Genomic DNA, 23709 nt, shown 5'->3' with positions numbered 1-23709 from the left:
GTGGGTTGAGATATTTAATCAGTTTTTTGGGGAACACAAAAGCCATGCACACAAGCAAAGCAGAACAAGGAATTAATTCACTTCCCATTGACAGCTGGTATTCAGCCATCTCCAGGAAAGCAGGCCTCCAATCATGTGCAACAGTTACTTGGGAAGATAAACACCATCACTCCAAACTTCCTTCCTAGGTCTTTCCCCCACTTTATACACTGAGCATGGTCAGTATAGAAAGTGTCATATGGCCTGGAATATCCCTTTGGTCAGTTAGGGTCAGCTGTTCCAGCTATCTTTCCCAGCTTTCCATGCATCCTGAGTCTTCCCACCAGGGTGGCAGTATGAACAGCAGAAAAGGCCTTGGCTCTGTGCAAGCCCTGCTCAGCAGTAACAAAAACATCTCTATATTAACAGCCCTGTGTTCAGCGCAAATCCAAACACAGCCCTAACACCAGGCACTGTGAAGAAAATTAACTCTACCCCAGCTGAAACCATCACAGAGCACAAACATCAAGCTACGCTCAGTTTTCAAGCAACAATCAAATATATATATTCGATAGAAGAAAAATAAATTATTCCTTTATCTTTGTCTTTTTGTTTACCATGACTAATTCTCTTCTGTGTTCCTGCCAAGTAACAGGAAAACAGATAAAGATAGTTCAGGCCAATCAGATTTGTAGGATTTTTTTTCATTACTGGAGGAAAAAAAAAAAAGAACATTAAATTTTCTTTAAATAAACATTGCCTACATTAATCCTGGTAATAAACATCAGAACTGAGTTAACATTTACAACTGTATTACATACATAGCAACTCAATTAACTATATTTAGTACGACACTATCATTGTGAAATCATATAGTAGTTTTAAGCATCAATGTATTTTAAAATGACTGCATTTTTATAAAAGTCACTTAAAAGTTACCAGTAGAAGAAAGAATTTGACCATACATTTAATTAATATGAAATAGACATTATACTTGGGTGTTCTGATGGAAATACTGCTTCAACCAAAGAAAGAGAAGATAAAAGTGAGCCAATGTTTTGTGAATCATCCTATAAAACAATACATTGTGGATTCAAAATTAAACAAGATCATGTCAGTTGATGATAAAGTTGAACTAAAACATGCTTTTGAACAGACAGAAGAAGCAGCCCAGGAAACTTTGCTTTTATATAGGTAAATGCTAGCCATGACAAGTTCTACTTTCACATATACCCAACTAGTACAGACAGGAGAGGAAGCATAGATGTGATACTGGTCATACTGCTAGTACAAGGCAATGGAGCTGGCTGGGAATTCTGGGAAAGATATTCTTTCCTTCCTGAAATATAACAAAGAAAAAGCACTTTTTCTCTTCTATACTCAGACTGTAAGTATCCAGCTGCTGACATTTATTCATATCTTGATATCTAAAAACTGATATTTTATTGGCATTTTGCTTTGCTTTTTAGGGGTGTTGTCATTTTTTTGTGGGTTTTTTTTTATTTTTTTGCAATAAGGCAAATATATTTGTGATGATAATAAAATTTTAAAACCAGTGACTAGTGACTGAGAGGTCTATGTTTTATTAGTTCCTGGCAAAAAGTCCCTTCAGATTCTCTGACTGCTGCAGAGGCACACCTCCTGATGCTGAATAACCAGTAGGGCTGGTGGTCTTCACAGTACAAAGTGCTTTTCTTCTGTCCCTGACCTGCTGCAGCTGCTTTCTCAGGCAGTCTCTTCCGTTGCTCTGAACAGCAGGTTGGCATCTTAGCACCTCGGTCTCTGTACTGACCTTTGGACGGAATAAGAAGAAGGAGCTGTCCTAGCCAGGCTGGAGAGGTGGTAATTACCTTTTGCAAGTCCAGGGCTTTTGAGTTAAATCAATAACAGCAGAAATAGGACTGGGAAGTAGAACAAATGATGAATTAATGTAAAATTACCAACTTAATCTTCCCTTCTTTATGCTAATTTCTTACTATAGTAGAAAATAACATCTTAACACCCTTCTGCTGGAAGAATCATGTTAGTGGCCAAGGAATAAGATTTATCTGAGTGGATCCATGAGGTTTTAGAGTCCTTTGCTGACATGGTCTTTTGCCAGAAGAGAAGTTTGCAAGACCTCTTTAGGCTAGCTCTATGACAGAGATTTTTGGATCCACCAACACTTTCATACCCTGGACTGAGAGCTTTAGTAGAATCAAAATGACTATTGCAAGAATGACAACTCTTGTGTTGTGTTTTTTGTGTTTTGTTGTCTCCCAGCAATGACAAATCTGCCTGTAACAACAGCTTCACCTCTGGGAAAAGGTCTTCTAGGACTAATAGTGGAGTTGGTCCTACATGAGCAGGCTGAAACTAAAAAGAAATTTGCCAGCTCTTCCAATGTTATCCTTAGTCTCACAACATTCTGCTTTTTGAAAACCCATTATGCAAAGTGTCAGACTGATGAGGGCTATCAAATTATTTTTCAACATGAAAGTTTAAAACAAAGACATGCTACTAATTATAAGAAATCATCACTTAAGGCCACTTAAATGGCAAGAGACTATACCATTTGTTTCAAACTCTACAGATTTCCTGCTTAGATTCCTTTGAAAAAGTTACTAGTAACAGAAATGAAGAAATAGACTAGACAAAGTACAACATACCCACATCATTAATGATATATTTCAATCATCATTTACTCAGCAATGAACAGGACTATCATGGCAGCTGAAGCAACAACATCTTCAATGCAGTACAAACACTGAAGTATAAATAATTTTATTAGCATTTCTATTCATAAGCAAATAAGCTACTCCTCATTTTTCTTCCTGTATTTCGCAAGGCACTTCTGGACAGATCTATCTATCTTCTACCATGCTGGATGACTTCTTGCCCCTTATAAATTCAGAAAAGCTCTGAATTGACCATTGTTGAGCTAGCTACTGATGAATCTAGTTAAAAACCACAAATAAATTACATATTCTAAAAGGTGTACTTATCATAAACATGTTGTGTACAGTTGGCAATGAAATAGATTTATGCAGGAAATTGTTCAAAGGTCAGGTCCCAGAAGCAGTGTCTTTTAGTGCATGTCCACTGAAGAAATAATGTCAGACAGAATTATTATAGAAATTCTAAAAGTATTATAATAATTCTTTAAAAATTCATTTTCAAAAACTAAAACCTTTTTTCTAGGTACAGGATCAGCAAAAGCACCTGAGCCTTCAAAACCTGAAAATTCAGCTGAACTAGCTAAGGCACCTCAACCAGAAGAGCATCAACTCAAAGATGGAAAAGAAGATGCAAAGTGAGTAAATTCAATTAAAAACTTTGAAGTTTCTACCTGACATCCTGAATTAGCATTTCTGTGGGCCATATAGCAGTTCTTTAAAAGTCCCTCCTGTAAGGATCTGAAGAGCTTTATTTCAATTTCAAGGTAGCATATATATGAGGCATTCATTAATTACATGCTTTTGTTGGTTTGTTGTATACATCATCCTAAATCGCAGGAACGAGGAAAAAGATTTGCTCAACTGCAGTTATATGCTAATTTTAACAGTGCTGCTGCTCAATTATTACTATTTCTTAGAGAAGAAGAAAGTCCCAGAATGCTGCCCTAGAATGTTTGTCACATCATTCTGGCTTGAAACTTTTTACCCTGCACTTTTTTTTTTTTTTTTAAGTTATAGCATTAAATCAGCATTAGTCTCCACAATCAGAAGATTAGTACTATCTCTTTCTGAAAAGAGACAAATAAATGAAACAGTAATATTCCTTCAGGGCAAAATCTAGGGTCATTCACCCTTTGTAAAAAGCTGAGGTGACTGCTTTGCTAAAATAGAAATATATATGAAGTCTAGAAAACAATAAACTTGGAATAGTCCACAGTCATTTGAGAAGCAGAGATTCATAGATTCATGGAATCACAGAATTCTTTGGGTTGGAAGGGACCTTTAAAGGTCATTGAGTCCAACCCCTCTGCAGTGAGCAGGGACAGCTACAAGTGGATCAGGGTGCTCAAAGCCCCATCCCAGCTGACCTTGAATGTTTCTGGGGGTGGGGCATCCACCACCTCTCTGCATAACAGGTGCCAGTGTTCCACAATTCGCATTGTAAAAAATTTCTTCCTTATATCTAATCTACATCTGCCCTCTCTAAGTTTAAAATGGTTAAACCTTGTCATGTCACAACCCCTGCTAAAATGTTTGCCCCATCTTTCTTATAGGCCCCCCTTAAATACTAAAAGGCCACCAATAAGGTCTCCCTGGAGCCATCTCTTCTCCAGGCTGAAAAACCTCAACTGTCTCAGCCTTTCCTCATAGGAAAGGTGCCCAAGCCTTCTGATCGTATTTTTGGCTCTCCTTTAGGCCTGCGACAACAGGTCTATGACAGGCTGAGGACTTCAGAGCTGAATACAGTGCTCCACGTAGAGCAGAGAGGGATAGAATCACCTCCCTCTCCCTGCTGGCGTTTCTTTTGATGAAGTCCAGGATACAGTTGGATTTCTTGGCTGCAAGTGCACATTGCTGAGTCATACCCAGTTTCCATCCACGAGCACCTCCACCACCATCCGCCAGCACATCCAAGTCCTTCTCCCTAGGTCTGTTCTCTATCTCTTCATACCCAGCCTCTATTAATACTGGGGGTTGCCCAGACCCAGGTGCAGGACCTCATAGTTGACTTTGTTGAACTTCATGAGATTCCTGTATACCCACTTCTCAAATTTGTCCAGGTACTCCCTTTGGATGGCAGCCTATCCTTCAGGCGCGTCAATCACACCACTCAACTTGGTGTCATCTGCAAACTTGTGGAGTGTGCACTTGTCACTGTCTCTGTCACTGTAGAAAATAAAGTTCTTCATAGAACAGCTCAGGTTGGAAGATTCCACCAGAAGGAATGAGGTCCAAATTCCTGCTGAAAATATTTAGAGGTTAGACCCAACTCCCAGGTTAGATCAAGGCACCCAAAACTTTTTTCAATTGTGAGTCTATATAATCAAGAATGGAGTTTTCATAGTTTTTCTGGGAAATCTGGTCCACCCTTTGACCACCCTTACTACAAAAATTAAATAGAATAAAATTTTCCTTTGCTCTGAGTTGCTTCTTTTGCCTCTCATTCTCTTGCTGTGTGCTTCTGGTGCTCTTTCTAAATCAGAATGTGTAGTTAGCTTTCATTGCTCCAGGAACACACTGTGGATTCACGTTCAATTTGTTGTCCACCAGGACCCCCAGATCCTTTTATAAAAAGCTGTTATCTAGTCAGTCAGCTCCAAGTCTTTGCTCTCACATGGCCTATTGCCATGCATAATGAAGTTTCTGCCTTTTGAGATCACTTTGAGTGGAGAAAAACAGATACACTCAATACAGAACAGTGTAGAAACTCCTCCTGCTTGTCTTTGCCTTCTATTATTTTGATTATCCTAATGACACAAAGAAAAAGTCTTTCCCTGACATGGAGTTAATTTATAGAGATGATTATTTCCTCCCCTTTACTAAGACAGACTTTGTGTCTGGAAATAATCAAGCAAAAAGCTACTGCACATGCCTCTATAAAATAATAGATGCAATTAAAAATAACTCTGACTAGAAAGAATGGAAAAGTTATAAATAACTTAGTCACTTCAATGTGAAACAGTAGGTCAAAAATGAAAACCTAGATAAGAATCTCCCTTTTCTGTCATCATACAATATGTTACTCAATGCTTACAGTTCCACTGGTAAATCTTGTAACCATGGTTAACATAATTACTGTGTGCTTATGAAACAAAAGTATGTTGCTTATTAGTAGAAACAAAATCTGTCTGTTAAAAGGAAATTTAAAATATTTATGTTAAACATTGCTTCCTCAGAGGTGTTCTGACTCAGTGTCTTGTGTGTATCCAGATATACCTAGTCAGTCTAATTTGAGCAACAGCTTCTAAAAATACAGTAAATATTTGGTAAATTTACAGTCACAATAGTTGCCCACTAAGTTATGCAGCAGAGGCTGGAAGGTGCAGGGCTGGTGTCATTGCACTGGCATAAAACTAAACTAACCAGATCTGGTGTATGACTCTCAGAGCTGGAGGGAGAATGATTTTTAAAATGTGCCTTTGAGAGAATTTAATTTGTTGCTTCTTTGAGAGAATTTAATTTGTTGCTTCTTAAGGTTCATGCAAGTCTATTTAGACACCATTCCTGATCAAGGTTACTGCCTTATTGAGTCTATGTGCTCAAATTTGCTCACTAGAATATTTTTAGGGAAATCAACTGCCTTCCTCACGCGAGAAAAGCTGAGAATTGGAGTCAAATAGATACATGTGATCTACAAAAGAAGCAGCAAATAAAACATGCTCAAATCACTGTCTAGCACTGAGGCCAACTAGAACAATACAAAAATGCCTCCTGAAGAGTTTGCTAATTTCTACGTATTTCCATACCTGGGAGTTATTTGGAAAAACGTTAGTTTTACTAGTCAAAGCCATATCAAGGACTGTTAGGACAGTCAGGGTAGTCAACTAAGAGTCCCATTTTCCAGGAGTTTTCTCTGCCTCTGTTTAATCCATATTTGCATACTGCTCAAACAGAGATTAGTAATGGGTAATGTTGTCTCTTGGGCAACACCAAACTGTGTGGTGCAGTTGACACACTGGAGGGAATGGATGCCATCCAGAGGGACCTTGACAGGCTTCAGAGGTGGGCCTGCACAAACCTCATTAAGTTCAAAAACACAAGTGCAATGTTCTGCACATGGGTCACAGTAATCAGCAGTATCCATAGAGCCTGCGTGATGAACAGACTGAGAGCAGACCTGCAGGAAAGGTCTTGGAGGAATACTGGTGAATGAAAAATTAGCCGTGGGATGGCAATGTGTGCTCAGAACTCAGAGACCCAACTGTTTCCTGGGCTGCATCAAAACCAGCGTGGCCAGCAGGTTGAGGGAGGTGATTTATCCTCCTCTACTCCACTCTGCTGAGACTCCACCAGAAGTGCTGCATCCAGCTCGGGAGTCCTCAGTACAAAAAAGACATTGACTTGCTCTAGAGAGAGCCATAAAAATAATCAGAAAGGTGGAGCACCTCTCCTATGAGGAAAGGCTAAGAGAATTGTGATTGTTCTTGCAATACTACAAGGGGTAATGATTTTAAAGGGGGCAGATTTAGACTAGATATGAGGATGAAATTTTTTGTGATGAGAATGGTGAGACACTGGTTTGTCAGAGAAGTTGTGGAAGTCCCATTTGTGGAAGTGTTCAAGGCCAGGTTGGACATGGCTCTGAGCGACTTGATCTAGTGGACAGTGTCCCTGCCCAAAGCAGATGGGATGGACTAAAGGTCTTTAAAGTTCTCTTGGAAATGGAACAATTCTGTGATTCTATGATATTGTTATGGAAATCAAGATTGGCAAAATAAAGGTATAATTTCCTTAACTGGAATTTTTGACTCTGCCCAAAAATATTTCAGGTTGCAGCAAGGGCCCACTGAGAGAAGAGGGGATGGGAGCCAAGGATAACCTTAGCACAAGCAGTGCCCTTAACCAGCAAGGTTCAGCCTCACAGGGTCTGAACATAGCAAGCAGAGCAAGATCCTAGCAAAAGGCAAAGTGGACCAGGTTTAGAGTCCATCCAGGGAGTCCAGTCAGGAGCAAAAAAGACAGGGTCAGAGACAAGGTGGGAGACAAGGCTACAAAACAGGTCCAAAGTCTGTGTAGGAGGCAGGACCAGAGAGAACTGGAGGTAGACACACCTAGACATCACTCAGGCAGTGACCAAGGCCTGACCTGAAGTGGACAACAAAGACCCATGGGCAATAGAGCGTGGGTGGAAGTCCTGCTGGAAGTCCCAGGGCAATTAATTTATATAGACTATTTTCTTATACTAATTGTCTGTCAAGAGTCAAACTTTAACCAAAATTTATTTGATGTGCAAAAAGTCATCAGCATGCCCATTGACTCTGAATAATATACATAATGAAATAAAGTTTGTGGGTATATATTTTTTCGCAAATCATATACATCCAGAGCACATAAACTTTCATGGAAATGTTAATAGAAAAGTTTTCACCTTATCTGCTGTTACTAGGACATTTAATTTTTTAAAATGCACCTGTGCAGGCTCAGACACATAGAATAAGGAAGAGGGAAACAGGCAGTTTTCCTGTTTGGAACAGCACATTTTTTTAATTTCCTCTAAAAGAGCAAATATTTTTTTTGCTTGCTAAGTGAATGACAACACTGAAAAAGACTGCATTTGCTCCTAAAAATTCCCATAGATGTTGTTTGTCTGCAAAAAAATTTAAAAACGAAAATAAATAAATAAATAAATATAGAAATGGGGGGGAGGGGGAAAAAAAAGGTCTTTCCCTCCCTCATTTTCTAAAATACTGCAGTACACAGTGATGGATGTTAATAAAGAGTAGAGACACACAGCACTGGTCTCAGCCATCTGAACAGTATGTCTGAAAGAAGAAACCCAGAAGAATGGATGATGTGCCAAGTGCTGAATTACAGCCTAGTGACTGAAAAATTTAATGTCTGCTTCCTAATGGCTTGGATAGAATTGCACACAGACTGGCTCTGTCTTCCAATATTTTTTTTTCTCTCCTCTATGTTTATTTGATAATGTAACAGAAAAACAGGTAATTTTCATTAATAGCTATTTGCTGAGCAATAATAATCTCTGGAAGGGTGGGCTGAGACGACACTGTCTCCTCACAGCAAGAAATGAGGGAGCAGAAGAATGCTCAGCACCTCATTTGCACTCTAATAGAAGACAGGGGAGTCTTATTAACAAGAAACTAGCACAAAGCTTCAAGGTACAAAACAAAAAAGTTGCAGCAAGTCCTGGAAAAAGTAGAGTATGGAAGAAGGTAAACAAAGCATCTGAGAGCAAAGATCACAGAAAATGGAGGGACGCAAAGAGCTTCTATGACCTCTCCTCTGTGTCTTAAAAGCCTTTAAGCCCTGTCGAATTGGTAAAAGCATTTCATCTTCCCAGATTACCAAAGAGATTACAATGTACTATTTATACTAAGGCAGTACACTGAAACCCCAGACAAAGATCATGAACCCCACTGCGCAAAATACTGCATAAAATAATAATCCATATTTGGAGGCTAAATATTCAAGACCACGTAAAGGAAGAAGAAATGCAGTAGGTAACTGGGACTTCCTATGCTTTTAGATTTTATCTCAAAATCTTATATATGCTCAGTTATGTTTAGAGAGGAACAAAAAATTGCATCTGATATGCCACCTTCAGAATCTAGCTATTACAAACAAAATATGTTAATATAAAATGCACTAAAGAAATTTTAATAAAATATTAAATTTATACAAAAAACCCCAGCATTCCCACCCAGAAAGTGTACTCATCTGATTCTGCTTTTTCAAACGCAGAAACACAACTTTCAACATTTTCCAAAAAAAGGGAGCTCCAGTACTGCAAACTTCCATGAGTATGGGTGGTTCAGGTAAACTGAATTTCATGCTTGTGGTTTGCCTTTCTCATATCCACATCCTATTACTTAATAGACTCTACCAGTCCTTCTACAAAGAAGATTTTTTTTCCTCTTTAATTTGGCTAATAGCAAGAAAAGAAAACAAAACAAAGATTAAGAGGCAATTTGCTATGTGGTGCATAGCCAGGTTAATAAAGAGAACTCCTGCTGGTAGCATCTTCTTAGTGAGTAATGCACTTCATTTACCTCAGCAACCTCGACCAAGAAGATTACTGTGCTTATTACTGCTTGCCATCCACTAGTTACAACACATCAATTCACCAAGTAGATGCAACTTAGAGGAACCATGTCCTATCACAATAACAAAATCTCAGCACATTAGTGAGACAGACCCAGTATCAACCCTCTGCAGAGTGTCTAGAAATCCTTGATTACTGTAGGAACACTGGGGATGACACTCATGGCAATAAACTCCAACCAAATTAAGATGAAGTGAAACAAGGCCAGTGCTGGGCCTTATGAAAAATCCCAGATTAAACACAATTACATTTTATGGAGAGGCTAATACATTTCCTTAGTTGTTTCCAGCTATCACTAGAGTACTTGAAATTGTAAACAGATAGAATGCATCCAGTATGTTTTTTAAGCCTGACTGAAAAGACATTAATGTGTTAAAAAATAAAAATACTTTTCTTAGCACTTATATTCCCTCTACTTAGCCTTTTTTTTCAGAACTTGTCACTTCTAGTTCTCAGACTTGAGTTTCTGAAATCACTACATTGAGAACCCGCAAATTAAATAGAAAGGTGGTGGTGTGCTGCCTGTACCAAAATGGATTAAACTTGCTGTAATCTTTGCTGAGATGTGTTTTCCTAGAGCCTTTAAATTCTATCCGATCTGCAGGATGCAGTTACCCTTGCTATTTAATGTCACTCACTCTGCCAGGCAATCAAGTTGGTAGCCTGAAATTAAAAAGTAGTGGATTCAGAAGCTTTTCATTGAAGATTAAATGAAGCAAGGAAAGGATGGGAATGTCATTATACAAACTGAAATGCTGCTTTTTTTCCCCTTGCGTTATTTCAAATCATGTGCTCATAATATTCACATATATTCATTGCTAACTGTATCAATGGAAGAAATTGGGTTTTTTGAATATGTAAAAAAGTAAGAGTATGGTTTGTCATACTTTGCCACTGATTGATTTCTTTAATTAGAAGCAATTTCTGTGCATTTTGTGTAAATCCTCCATTTACCTAATATTTTCCAGACTAAGAAGAAATTTTTGTTAAGGAAGAAATGATAATTTATTCAAAATGTTATCTCTGCTATTATATGTTGAGTAATTTTTGGGGGAAAAAAGCAGAGCAATGAGCATTGTGACAGGTACACTACTATATGTAATATAAAACATTTATATTTAAATTGCATTTGTATTTAAATCACATTTGTACCAAACACTTGCAAATATATCAAGGCCTTTCTTGATAAATCTAAAAGACATATAAATCTAAGACATAATGCTTATTATCATTTAGTAAAAGTAAACTTATTATTACTCCATGACAAGTGTAAATATTCATGCCTATGTTTAACCTTGTCCAACATATTTTATTAAAACACCCTGTCTCCAGTTATTTACTCATTTTCCAAATCTTAGCAATTTAGGATGAAAACATCCCATGTTCTACAGCCCCAGAGAGGAACAGAGGAAACAGTGACAGGTGGAGATACGAGAAGTCAAACACATCTGGCAGCCCAGTTTTGTTCAGTGCCCTGGGTAAATTATATTCAGGAGAAGAAATGTGATGGCCAGTGTCTGCAGGGAACATGCCTACTTTGTTGCTGCATTTGGAAAGGAATGTGTCAGGGTCTTGCAGAAGGGGAAAGGGTGGTCTTAAATAGCTGTAAATGGAAGTCATCTCAGAGGAATAGGTTCTTTGTCTCCATGTTTCTTTGTGATCCTGGGAAAGGTACATGTAGTGAGTTCCTACACAGGTTGCTGTATAACAGTTTACCCTAATGAAGGTAGATTTGTAACACCAAGACAATTTTATATAATTAGCCTAGGCAACAATGGCCATGGCATGAAGCTCAGTGTACAGTAAAAGTCTGTCGGGGTTCCCTGTACTGGAGCAACTTTAGTTGCCACACAAGCTGAAACTATGCCATTATTTTTTCTCTTTCATTTCTAATTTTGCTAGTTTAAATATAGCTTCCTGAAGCTAATATCAGCAAAACAATTCTTATTTGGGAACACACACTGAAAATTATAGAATTAACTATAATTATTGGTAATTATTTGGTACAATTATTACCCTTGTACCAAATCTTTTTTTGTTTGAAAAAAAACCTGAAAAAAAAAGTGAGAAAATTAAAATGTTCAAATGGCCAACAACTGAGATGAAAGGGAAGGGACAATACATTTTACCCCATGTTCAAAGTGTATAGGACAAATTGTACCAAAATAGATTTACATTGAAAAAAAAAATTGCAAAATGAAACACATAAATAAATTCTTTAGGAAGATTATGGAATAGCCATGGCTAGACATATTTAAGAAAAGGCTAGATAAGAATCTGTCAGGTATACCTCATCCTGCTTTGAACTGTGGGGACAGGATGTCTCAAACTTCTCTACAGCCTTATGGTTGTATGATTATTTTAGGGAGTCTATGAAAACAGATGAGAAATGAAAGCATCTATTGGAAATTAAGTTCTTAAAATTTGAAACTTTTTTCCAACCTTTTAAAACATTCATAATGGGAAATTTTATGGCATTTTCATTTTAACTTATAATTCCCTGCATATTAAGAAAAACTGAAAGATAGAAAATAGGAAGAAGGGTTTGTGCTGTGCTCATGAATTCTGTACAGCACCAGATCCTACTCTGATTAAATTATTTTTTACATGGCCATAAATTATAGGCTCATATGTTATGAGTTTGCATTTAAATGTGTTTGAATGTAACAGACATTATGTGTACATTATAAGAAATATCTTTTTATATTCCTGGTAAGCGGCAGATGCTCCAGACAGATTTAATTACTTACAGATAAGAAAGCCCCAATGACACAACAGCACCAGATAAGGAAATAAATGAGGATTACTTCCTTAGACTATACCTTTGTTCTAAAGCAATTAGTATTAGAAATTATGCTGTCCTTATTTACACATTATAGTAAATAGCTAGTGCAATTAAAAAATTTTATATCACCAGTTACCTTAAGGAAAGGTGATTTTTTCATAGCTAATTGATACTTTCAACATTCATACTTCTTTCTTTCTACTACTTTTATAGTTCCTACTGCAGAATTTTTAATTAAAATAAAATCTTATTCACATTTTAATCTGGTACCTCAGTGAGAGTTCCATGTGTTCAGCATTGAGACAGACTTCTCCTTAGAGAGTACTGTAAAGAAGATTAGAGGATTCACAGATTGTTGTGATTGAATAACTAGGAGGATTGTCAAAGTAGTTGCTGTGAAAAAAAATTGAGCTAAAAAGCAGCCTAGATTATTAGATTTCAGTCTGCATTGCATCAAGAAGTTTGTTCTGAGTTCAATATGAGTAGATAAGTCTGAGAGATAGTGCCTTCCTTGAAAACTGTTGCTTCCATATCTGTTTTGCTTTATGAATACAACGAGAGATCTGGGAAATGGATGATCTCTGCATTTTATTTCAAGAACACTTATTTAGGGCCCAAACAAGCCAGATTTCTGCACAAAGGTTCTGAACTAAGGGAAAGTCATGAATTCCAATGGAAAGATTTATTTATATGTTGTCTGCATAGAGCTCATAAATGCTTATGGCCCATTCTTGCTTATATATACCTAAAACTAAAACCAACCCAAGTATTATGATATCACTATGTTTAAATTAATGAAAAAGGTAATAAAATATATAGTAAGGGAAAGGAAAATCAGTTTAAAATAAAATTGTGTTATCAAGAACAATCCTAAAATAAAATGAAAATAAAAATGTGTTTTGTTCTGTTTTATTGCAAAGAAAAGTTAATATAATGCCAGTATTTCAAAAATGCAGCAAAAAGACAATCTTCTGTATCAGTAAAGATGGGTTTTTATTAGACACTTTCCCTTGCCAAGGGTGGTTCAGACTAGATATCAGAAAAAAATTGTCACTGAAAGAGTGGTCAGGCATTGGAATAAATTGCTCAGGCACGCATCTGAATGTGGCACTAGGTTTAGGAATAATTATGATGGTGCTGGATTGACTGTTGGACTAGATGATCTTGAAGTTCTCTGCCAAATTTGATGATTTGGTGATTACAGGAAAAGATGATGGGTCAGAGGAAGACACTAGTTTGAAGACTGTTAAGGAAAATTAAAATTTAATTAAGAGCTTTTTGAAATTTCATGGAATCTAATGTGTGAACAGCTTGTTCCAAGACCTTAAGATAATATATTTAACTTAGAAATTTACTTTATTAACACTTGAGCTCTTAAGATTTTTGGAAGAAGTAGACTAAGTAGGTGGTAAATATACAGGTTAAGTCACTTACCCACTTCCCAAACCTTTATATATTTCAAGTTTGTTTGCTGAAAAGGATTTCCTGTCATGATACATACATTCTTTTGCTTTGTTGGGAATCACAGCCTACAACAGTCTTCACAATCTTAGCTAATATAATCTTGAAGTCTGTCACACTTGTTTCAACCTCTCCTCCCTCATAGTAAAAGGCTGCCTAGAATTCTGGTCATTAAAGGCTTGAAAACTTTCTTCAGACGTTTAACTCATGCGAATTCACTGCGCTTCTATTCACATCTATTCTTCTCACAATAATTTTTTTCAGATCAAATGCCTCTTTTCCCATGGTTCTCCATCAAAATTTGAACTGATAGACAATGATCTTATTATGTCTCAATCTGCTTTGTTGTGCTTTTCAAAGTCATGTTCCCAGTAGCCTTGGCCATTCTAAGAGACTTTCTAGAATCCCCTATGGGAATTCACCTTTTGAGTATAGCTGGTCAGAATAACTCTCTCATGGGCTTTTATCCCAATACTGATCCTTATTTCCCTGGCAGTATGTCATATGCACCTACAGTTACATTCGCACCGGTGTTTTTCATAGCCAGATTATGTATGGCTCATAGGCATCTTCCCCTTGACTAAACACTTGGATATTTATCCTTTTGTCACCTGCAACTGATGATCCCAGCATTTACAGCATAAATTCTTACAAATTGATTCTAAGTATATGTCTGCAGTATGGGGCATTAGATTTGCCCTCATTTCTATTACTTGGATTAAATAATTCAAATTTTCCTGCATAGGAATCATTCCTACTTTTTAATCTTCCAAATCCAATGTCTTATTAAACATCATTAGTACACTGCTACATTTTGTACCAAAATCATGAAAGAGAATATTAAAGCTCACTCCTAAAACACCATCAGCATCCTGTGCAGGTAAAGGAGAATAGTCTCTCTTCACAGGTAATTCAGAGCAGAAACCTACTTCAGTCATTCTGAACCTCTCCTCAGAGAAGCCTTCTTTGGACAATAAAGACAGCATAATAAAAATAGTGAAAGTTAGCTTTTTGGAATACCTCTGTTGCTGTACCAAGCAAGTGACTAACATGTTGGGTTTCTTCTATTACTAGTTTTCCTAGTAATTTAGGATGAGTGATCTTAGGCTTGGATCTCAGGGCTTCTATGGCATTACTCACACTGGGAGTGTCAGCAAAAACTGAGGATGTGTTTTTGAACAGTACATTTCATGATGCCTGGAATGACATTCTTCTGTCTCATCGAAATCTTTCTCATCTATACCATCATGTTTTGCGTATTATCATATCCTTCTGAAATTTGTTTATCTGAATTAGAGATTCCTCATAATTTATTCAGAAAAGACAAATTATTTTTTTCAGGACACAGATTGTAAATGCAATCCTAAATCACAGTGTCAGAGCTCAATAAAAGCATTCAAAGCTCTATTGCAAGATCAAGAACTCTATTTCCATGTAATTAGCAGAAAGTTATCTTAAGTGCTGCAAAAAAAAGAGGGTTATAACTGAAATCAGCAAAAAGTGTTATGGATATTTTCCAGGCAGCATACATTTATGAAATACATTTTCTCAGGGGTCACCTGGTGTTTATGGCCAGAAACAGGAAGGAATTAAACCCTAAATTGCAACTTAGAAAAGGGCAAACCTTCTGAAACAACTATTGTATTTTTTATCACTGTTTGTTTGAACTCTTAACGCAGAAAACTTTCAAGCCACAGTACTTGACAGCTGTTGCATACATTAGTACACTCAACACAGTATTTCCATAGCCTATTTCAAGGTGATATTCTTTAAATATTCTATAGGTGTCTAAATCTTCTCTTGTGGCTTGGGGAGAATAAAGGCATTGCAATTTTATCACTAAACAAACAAGTTTAAATCTACAAGTTACAAAAATAAAATCCACAAATCAAAAATATCAGAAAACTATATTATTATTATACCTCTCATGTTACATATATTGTTATCGTTAAACAAAATATGTTTGAGGTAGTAACGAGACTGTGTGCATAGCACATGAATTGCAGTCCAGATTTTCATTTCCTAGGCCACATGAAATTACTACTTGTGCAGGGAATCAACATTTCCATTCTGTAAAGGACTACATGGAGAGTAAGAAATATAGACCTAGGCCTGTTGTAACATACCGCACAAAGGTCAAAAATAAATGGTTTAAAGAAAAAAATCTTGAAGAATAACAGCTTAGAACCAAATCGTAGCATAGCACCACATCATGCAAGAGGAGTCAAGTTTAATTAAAAGCGATTTTGTGAAGTTTAAATGGGCTTCATTAGCCCAGGCAATTTAAAGTGCACCTCCACACAAAGTACATATAAAATAAACATCCTCAAATTAGCGGTGTTCAACATGCAGCCTCTTCCATCCGTATTAACCAAACAAAATTTAAAGTAAGCATTTCATTACAAGAAAATAATGGAGTAGGAGGTAATGCAAGCCAAATGAGCAGTAGGCCAAGGAAAATCAATTTCTCATCAACTGTGGGGCAAATAACTTTAAGTCACACAGATTCTAATCAGTGCCAAATGGAAACATGGTTCCTGTGTGCTACATTGCACCAAATTCATGGTAGAGGAGACTTTAACTTTTGTTGGAAAGTCTGTGAAATAAGAGGAAAATCTCAAGCAATTTGTAGCTTATTCCTAGAAAGAAGATAGAAGGGGCCTTTGGCATGACACTTATGGTAAGTGGTATCTAACTATAAGATAGCTAACCACCTGACCAAATACAGCAACAGCAAAGATTAAGAGTTACTTTAAATTCTTTGCAAAAACTAATTGTGAGATGTTAGCTCAAAACAAGAAAGGATGTCATTACATTGCAGATAGCCTGGGCAAAGGGGCAATGTGACACAAAAGGAACTGTGATGAGATTACAAAATGTATCAGAACTGTTTTAATTAATCTCCTGTCTGGGGAGTTTTAAGAATTAGACAGTATACAAGACTTAAATTAGAGGAATGACAAGTGTATAATTCCAAGCTTTTGCTTCTTCTACTGCTTCTAACAGCATATCTCCACTTTATCCAATGGTTTTATTGCTGAAGGATTTTCACATGCTTAAGTTATACTTCCTTGGGCACTGTGATTTGTGTTGGGTCTCCAGAAAACTGCTTCTCAAAAAGCTACACACATCCCACACTGACACACTTTTTTTAGTTACAGCTCCTTCTGTTAGAAATTTCAAAGTAGGTTTAGGTCTTGAGGAGACATGGTGTTTATTCCAAGATCATTTTGCAGCGGTTTTCATTTCTTCCCTACTGTCATACCACTTTCCCCTCTACTCACATTTGGAAAGATTTTCTCAAGAATCCAGACATTTCAAGCATATGTCACTCTTGGTCTGCTGCTGCTCTTGCTGTAGCCACATCCTTGTGGTACTTGGGACAGAGCTGAAAAACTGATAAGAAAGAACAATTCCCTGCTGTAGCCCCTATATCAGGTATAACTTTCAGGATTTCAGTACAGGGGTGGCAATTTTGACCAGTCCAGGAGGAGCCCTTGAGCTACCCTGTGGCCGTCACAGCTATTTCCAGCCATCTCTGACATCGGTGTGTCACATCAGCTGAGAAGTGTTGAGTCGAGGATATAGAAAATAATCCCATGTTCTGGTCTCTACATAGAGGAAGTCCAAATGTGTGCCCCAGCTGACAGCTGAGTGGCACTCAAAAACAACCCCAGTCTGCATAATCAGACAGTAGCAAGTAATCGAGGATGAAATTTCAAGTAAGAATAAGCACAGAAGAGCTGATCAAGAATCGCTTTCACCAAGATTTTCTATTTGACTGTCCAGCATGCATAAAACCTAATGAAAGCATTAGTTTCAGTGCAGAGTATGAGTTTTCAGGTGTTTGAAAATCAATAGTCCTCAGATTTGAAGAGAGGCTGTGAGTGCTGGAATATCAGCTTAGTGTTACTATGACCATGAGCAAACTCTTAGCAGAAAAAAAGGAAACCTCAGCAAGAAGACCAGTGGTTTTTTTCCACTGAAAACAGATGCATTTTTTTTTACCTCATGTTAGCCATAACAAACCATAAAAAACATAGATGAAATCAGTTTTCCCAACATTAGAAGTTATAAAGTAAGCATAAGTCTCTCCTCCCTATCTGCATTTCCTGTCATCATTAGGAGACTACCGTATAACAACGAGCACATTTTTATACACAGATGTGAAGAGAATGCCTTGTAACTTTGTGAATACATCAGGCAAGCTCTAGGTCTTACACAGCCACAGTAGAACTTGGTGAAAAGCAGTGGTGGGAAGCCATTAGTGCAGTAGGCTAAACAGGGTACCCTGACCTTCTCTGCTCGAAATAACACACAGACTGCTGCTGGCATGAGCAGAAGGTAAGAGGAGGTAACTTAGGTTTCCAATTAGCATGAATTAAGTGATATGAATATGCACTGTGCTCAGCAAAGATCCAATCTTAATGTGTGACTTCAGCTCAGAAATAGAATTACCACTGTTTCCTTCCATTCATTTCCAGTACATTAACCTTTTTTTCTCTTTTGTTTTAATTAGCATACAGAACCCAAAACGTCCAGGTTTACAAACAAATGAGTTGGCTGATGCCCAACTTCAAGTGATTGTCAAAAGATTGCGTGAAAGGGCAGATGCCTATAAGGAAAAGCTGAATGACCCAGTGATATCTTCACCTGAAGGAAGTCCTACAGCTTGTAAGTGACTCCAGAAATAGTTGTGCATTTGTTCAGCTTAAAACTGAAAATAATTTTGTGGCAACAGAAAATACTGTGATAATTATTTTGTAAGTATAGAATGTTTATCCACTGGAAAGGATCACCATGTGCCCACTGAAGTCAATTTATCCCTATTTCTCTACAGTAAGCAAGAGTCCTTAGGTACAATGTCCCTTTGAATGACATCACTGAAGAATTTGGGGAAAAACCAGAGGCAGTATCTAGAATCATCTGTGTCAAGAAGTTTTCTGTATTTTGAAATAACCTCCAGATATATTTATTCATGGAGATGAATTGGAAACATATGAAGAAACATATATATCTTATGAGTGGATGTTAGTCACTTTGATATGAGACCTGCTGCGTAAATAAAGTAAATAAAATTTTAGCTTTGACAGAAATCTGGACACACTGAGGACTTTAAGTCCATGCTTTAAATAGAGCAGACTCATCTGACATTAATTAATCATTGACTTTTGACAAAATATGAAACATAAAACAAAAATCAGTGCTTTTCCTCTTCAGGGGAAAGTTTGACTTTCCCTTTCCACAAAGAATTGAGTGTGGTGATTTTATGCTCTGGCACTTTCTAAAAGCCGTTCATCACTTATGTGTTTTTTTAAAAAGCTGTAAAAAATGGTGCCTGAAGAATAATAAACTATTCCAACTGATAAGCAAATTTCTTTTAAAAAATTATTTCTTTGCTCATCTACCACTTTTGTTCTCTTTGTAGAACTTATGACCTTTATTTCCTAACTTATTATAGATTCAGTTTGCCTGTTTACTACTAAGACTGTGTATCCTAATCAGAGGTAAAGCCACCAGAATTAATAGGACACATGTGCAAACAACAGTATCCAGCTCAAAGACAGAAGAACGGGGTTTGAAGGAGTGCTACAAGACTTTTATAAGCCTAGAAATGTACAAAACCATAGGCTTCCCACTAGTTTCACCTGCTGCATCTCACATATCAGGTATCAGGGGAGGGGAGAGGTCAGCCCATGGCACAGGTGTCTTTTCTTATCTCCATCCTCACTGCATTCATTCTTTGCAACAGTCACGTAAGGAGAAATGCTCAGTTGCATTAATGAATGCTGAATTATAAATTAGCAGTTTTCTTGTCAACCTTATAAAAGGCATAACTTACAGGCACTGTCCAGGGAAATTCAGCAATATAGAGATTGTACTAGAGATGTGTACTATAGAGATGTGTAACATAAGTGCCCTGATTGTACTATAGAGATGTGTAACATAAGTGCCCTGTTCATGATAGCAGATGCACATATTTATACCAGTGGTGATTTTGTTCTTCAAGTGTTTTTCTATGTATTTAATATAATGAATTGTAACTTTAGTCACTGCCCAGGGTTTGTAGATATTTTAACATAATGAAGCTTTTGCTCATGTTAAAACAGGGTGTATTAATTTAGCCATTATTAAAATTTGTTTTTGGTAATCTATGTGTCTAGCACCAAAGAAGCCTCCACCAAAAGAAGAAAAAAAAGATGAAAAAAAAGAAGAAAAGAAAGAGGAGGCAGAAACAAAGCCAGAGGAGGATCATTACTGTGATATGCTGTGCTGTAAATTCAAGAAACCTCCACTGAAAAAATACATGGAGTATATGAAGCTACCAGATACAATTGACTCATACACAGGTAAATTAAAAGCTGTTTAATAGGCTGGGGTTAAGTCATATTGAAGTGGCCTGGTTTTACACGGCACCTGTGAGCCACCATAAGATACACATTCCAGTTTGCAGCTCCCAGGGACACAGAGGTCCTGTCCTAAACAATATTTATTACAAACAGGGAAAAGTGACACCAGTTGTAAAGATGGTATGCACAAAGATGCTATGTAAACTGACCAGAATCAGAACCCAAGTGTTCTGTTTCTTGACCTGGAATTTGTACCATTCATTAGAGACAAATAATTATTTTGTCAAATATAATATACACGAGCAGCATGAAAAATGATCGTATAAGTTTCTTCAGATGCACTGAATTCTATTTGCTCTCATTTTTGCACAGTCCTTGTGTGACTCCTATTTCCAAGCTGTATCACCTTAGCAGCATGTCCAGTTGCAAAAGGGAGAATGGTAGGTTGCTCTGGGTAGAAGCATTCCTAGAGACTGCAGCAGAATGAATGTGTCTAGAAGAATGACAATCGACCCCAAGTTCATGCCTCCCTCTACACCCAGTGTTTTTCCTTTCAGATCGCCGTTATGTGGCATGGCTCATGCTTGTGACAATCGCCTATAACTGGAATTGCTGGTTCATTCCCCTGCGCTACGTGTTCCCATATCAAACTCCCAGTAACACAATATACTGGTTTGTCATTGATGTAATGTGTGACATCTGCTACCTGTGCGACTTAATAATTTTCCAGCCCCGAGTGCGGTTTATCAGAGGGGGAGATATAATAGTAAGTATTGGAAGTGGGACTTCCATGGGCAGTAGTTGTGTGTTAGAGTATAGAAATTCATCTAATCTGACACTTCTTTTTTATCGCTATGTCAAATCGATGTAACTTTTTTGTTTATCAAAGGATACATATATTCTTCTTCACTGACCTTCCATTCTACGCTGATGTTCCATTATCCTGTGCAGGAAGAAACATATCCATTACCTAAATCCTTAAAAATTGAGAAAAACAGATTTGAAAGTAACAGATGAGAGCAGCTGAAACAGGCATATAGCTCTAAACAGACTCCTCCCTGGAATCAGTGATTATATCACATGTATTCATGCATGTATGCATCTGTTGGTATGCTTGTATGAAATTTCACCTTTCTATTTGCCTTGTGCCAGAATCATAGTTGAAGACAGGGCATTGTGAGATGGTGGTTTTATTTTTTTCCAAAATCAGAGCAAATCCCTGTAATTTTAGGATATTTTGAAAATAATTCATTTGAGATCATTTGTTTTGGGAAAATATATATGTTCAATTTTGATTCTTGCTACTATTTTTGTGTTATCTTTTTATAGAAAAAATGCAAAATAAAATTTTAATCAGCTACCTGAAAGCTTGCCCTTACCCTACCAAAGGGTATCTAGAGCATTAACATTTCTTTAAAGTCTTCTCTGCTTTTGATTCTTTGACTTCTTACAGAAAAAAGGAACTTAATTCAGAAAAAAAAAAGTTTTGATAACTTCAGCATGACATTACTGTGCCTAACAGACAGAAAATTCAAAATTATATATCCTCAAATCTAATTTGGAACTAGCTTTAGTTCAGTGCTTTTACAAAAAATTTTATACATTGTACATACACAATATTACTGACACCTTTACAGACAAAATTGTGAAAATATCATTTCAATAGGTATTAAATGCAGAGCAGTGGAATGAGTTTTTCCACACCAAGACATTCAGTAACTGGATCTTGCCTAAATCCCACAAAACTCAGTTTTTATCAACAAAGTTAAAACTCTAACATACGAAGCTCAGCTTGTATTTCCCTTGAAACTGTCTCTACAATTCACAGATTTTAGTGCACAGAAATCATCTGCTGCCTGATCTCCTGCATTTAGTTCAGTGTTTAAACTGATAATAGTGAAAGTTGGCATGGACATATGATTAAGATCTTAAATCTATTTTTGAAGTTTCCCTGATATAAATACAGAAGTATAATAGATAAATTTCTTTATATACTTGTGATTACCCTTTCTTATTATATTAGCATCAGTTCCCGTGAAGAACAATTTAAAAATAAAAAGCTAATCATTGGTAATGAATGCAGTGTTGATTATTATAATGCTAGTAATGCTAGCATGTTAATGCTAGCATTCAAAGAGCTAATTTTGTACAGCATCATTAAAAACATTCTTTTCATTTTTCTTGGAATCACTGCAGATAAAAGCTTTTTTTTGCTGTGAAATTGAAGGGGGTTGGCTTGAGCACGAAGTGGTACAGATGTCTCAGGAGGGAAGTTTTGAGGAAAAAATGTAATGTACTTTTCTAGACCAACATCCAGATGGGAAAAAATCAGACAAATCCCAGCCCTCATTTTTTCAAGCAGTTATAATAAAATCTGATCTGATGTAAGCTAGACTAATAAAAGTACTACTTCTCAGAAATATCTACAGATGTTTCTCCATTCATACTTTTAGACCATCATTAACTTAACTGTCATCACCCCTACTATTGTTGAGTAGCAGAGGGTCATCCTTGACATTCTGTTCCTGACTGTGACTTTTTCTCCTTTCATTGTCACTGTAGTCAGACAAAGTGGAAACGAAGAAATTCTACCACAGCACTGTGAAGTTTCGGGTAAGTAGACCCTGTGTTACTGATATCAATGTGAAGTTCTGGCTCTAGGATTTCACAGGATTTTTTTTTCATTCACTGAAAATCACTGTTGGTTTAAGAATATCACCAGAAAGCATGGGCTCGTTGGCATATCAGTGCTCACCAGCTGAAGACTGCCATCTTCATAAACAGTGTTTAACTGGAAGACAGAATGTTTATAAATGCAATTCTAAATATTATTTTGGAATTATAATAAATTAATAAAATAGAATTTGATTAGTTTTTGTGAGGTCATCCCAGCACACACTAAAGACAATAGCACCATTTGCCAGAGATTCATTAAACAAAATTAAAACTCTTGAAGAGACATGATAACTCTATTCCATAGATTCTTATGAAGTACCTCATTGTACTTGTGCCTACATTGTACCTCACTGAACAGCTCATCACTCACAGGAGCAGTCAAAAATTCAAACTAAGAATTTTGATGCTCATGGCACTTTGTAAAAACAAGGATGCATTTGATCTAGGAAAATTGTTCATGCTGCTCCTAAATGTTGGGGGTTTTTTGCCAACAGAAGGTAGGTAGTTTATTGAATTCCTGATGCACATACAGCTCTGTGACACCAAACACACATCTCAGTTATCGCCTCCTCCTCTTCTCTACTTTTGCACCTGCCTTGTTCACAGTTAAATTTTTCTCAGTGACTGTGGTATCATTACTTAACTACTTAAGATTAAGCTATCCAAAAGTGCAGGATATACAGTCAAATGAGTTTGACAGAGTCAAACTTAAAGCAAGACACCTAAGTGGATTTGTAT

At 36.9% G+C, this 23709-nt stretch overlaps 1 protein-coding gene across 1 annotated transcript in view; it reads left to right on the top strand.

The window, feature by feature from the left end:
* Window positions 1–23709, top strand: part of CNGB3 (cyclic nucleotide gated channel subunit beta 3) — a gene marked incomplete at both ends in the record, with an annotated part of 59338 nt that overhangs the window by 8818 nt on the left and 26811 nt on the right. The window contains 5 exons of the mRNA XM_082286709.1: window positions 3160–3271; window positions 18465–18619; window positions 20110–20295; window positions 20853–21061; window positions 22858–22908. Of these exons, the coding sequence (XP_082142835.1) occupies window positions 3160–3271; window positions 18465–18619; window positions 20110–20295; window positions 20853–21061; window positions 22858–22908 (713 nt within the window). The remainder of the gene's footprint in view (window positions 1–3159; window positions 3272–18464; window positions 18620–20109; window positions 20296–20852; window positions 21062–22857; window positions 22909–23709) is intronic.

Source organism: Coloeus monedula (assembly GCF_965178545.1).
Source record: "Coloeus monedula genome assembly, chromosome: 1".
Classification (NCBI taxonomy): Eukaryota; Metazoa; Chordata; class Aves; order Passeriformes; family Corvidae; genus Coloeus; species Coloeus monedula.
The sequence above is the reverse complement of the archived record's forward strand: the minus strand, read 5'-3'. Positions and strand labels throughout refer to the sequence as shown.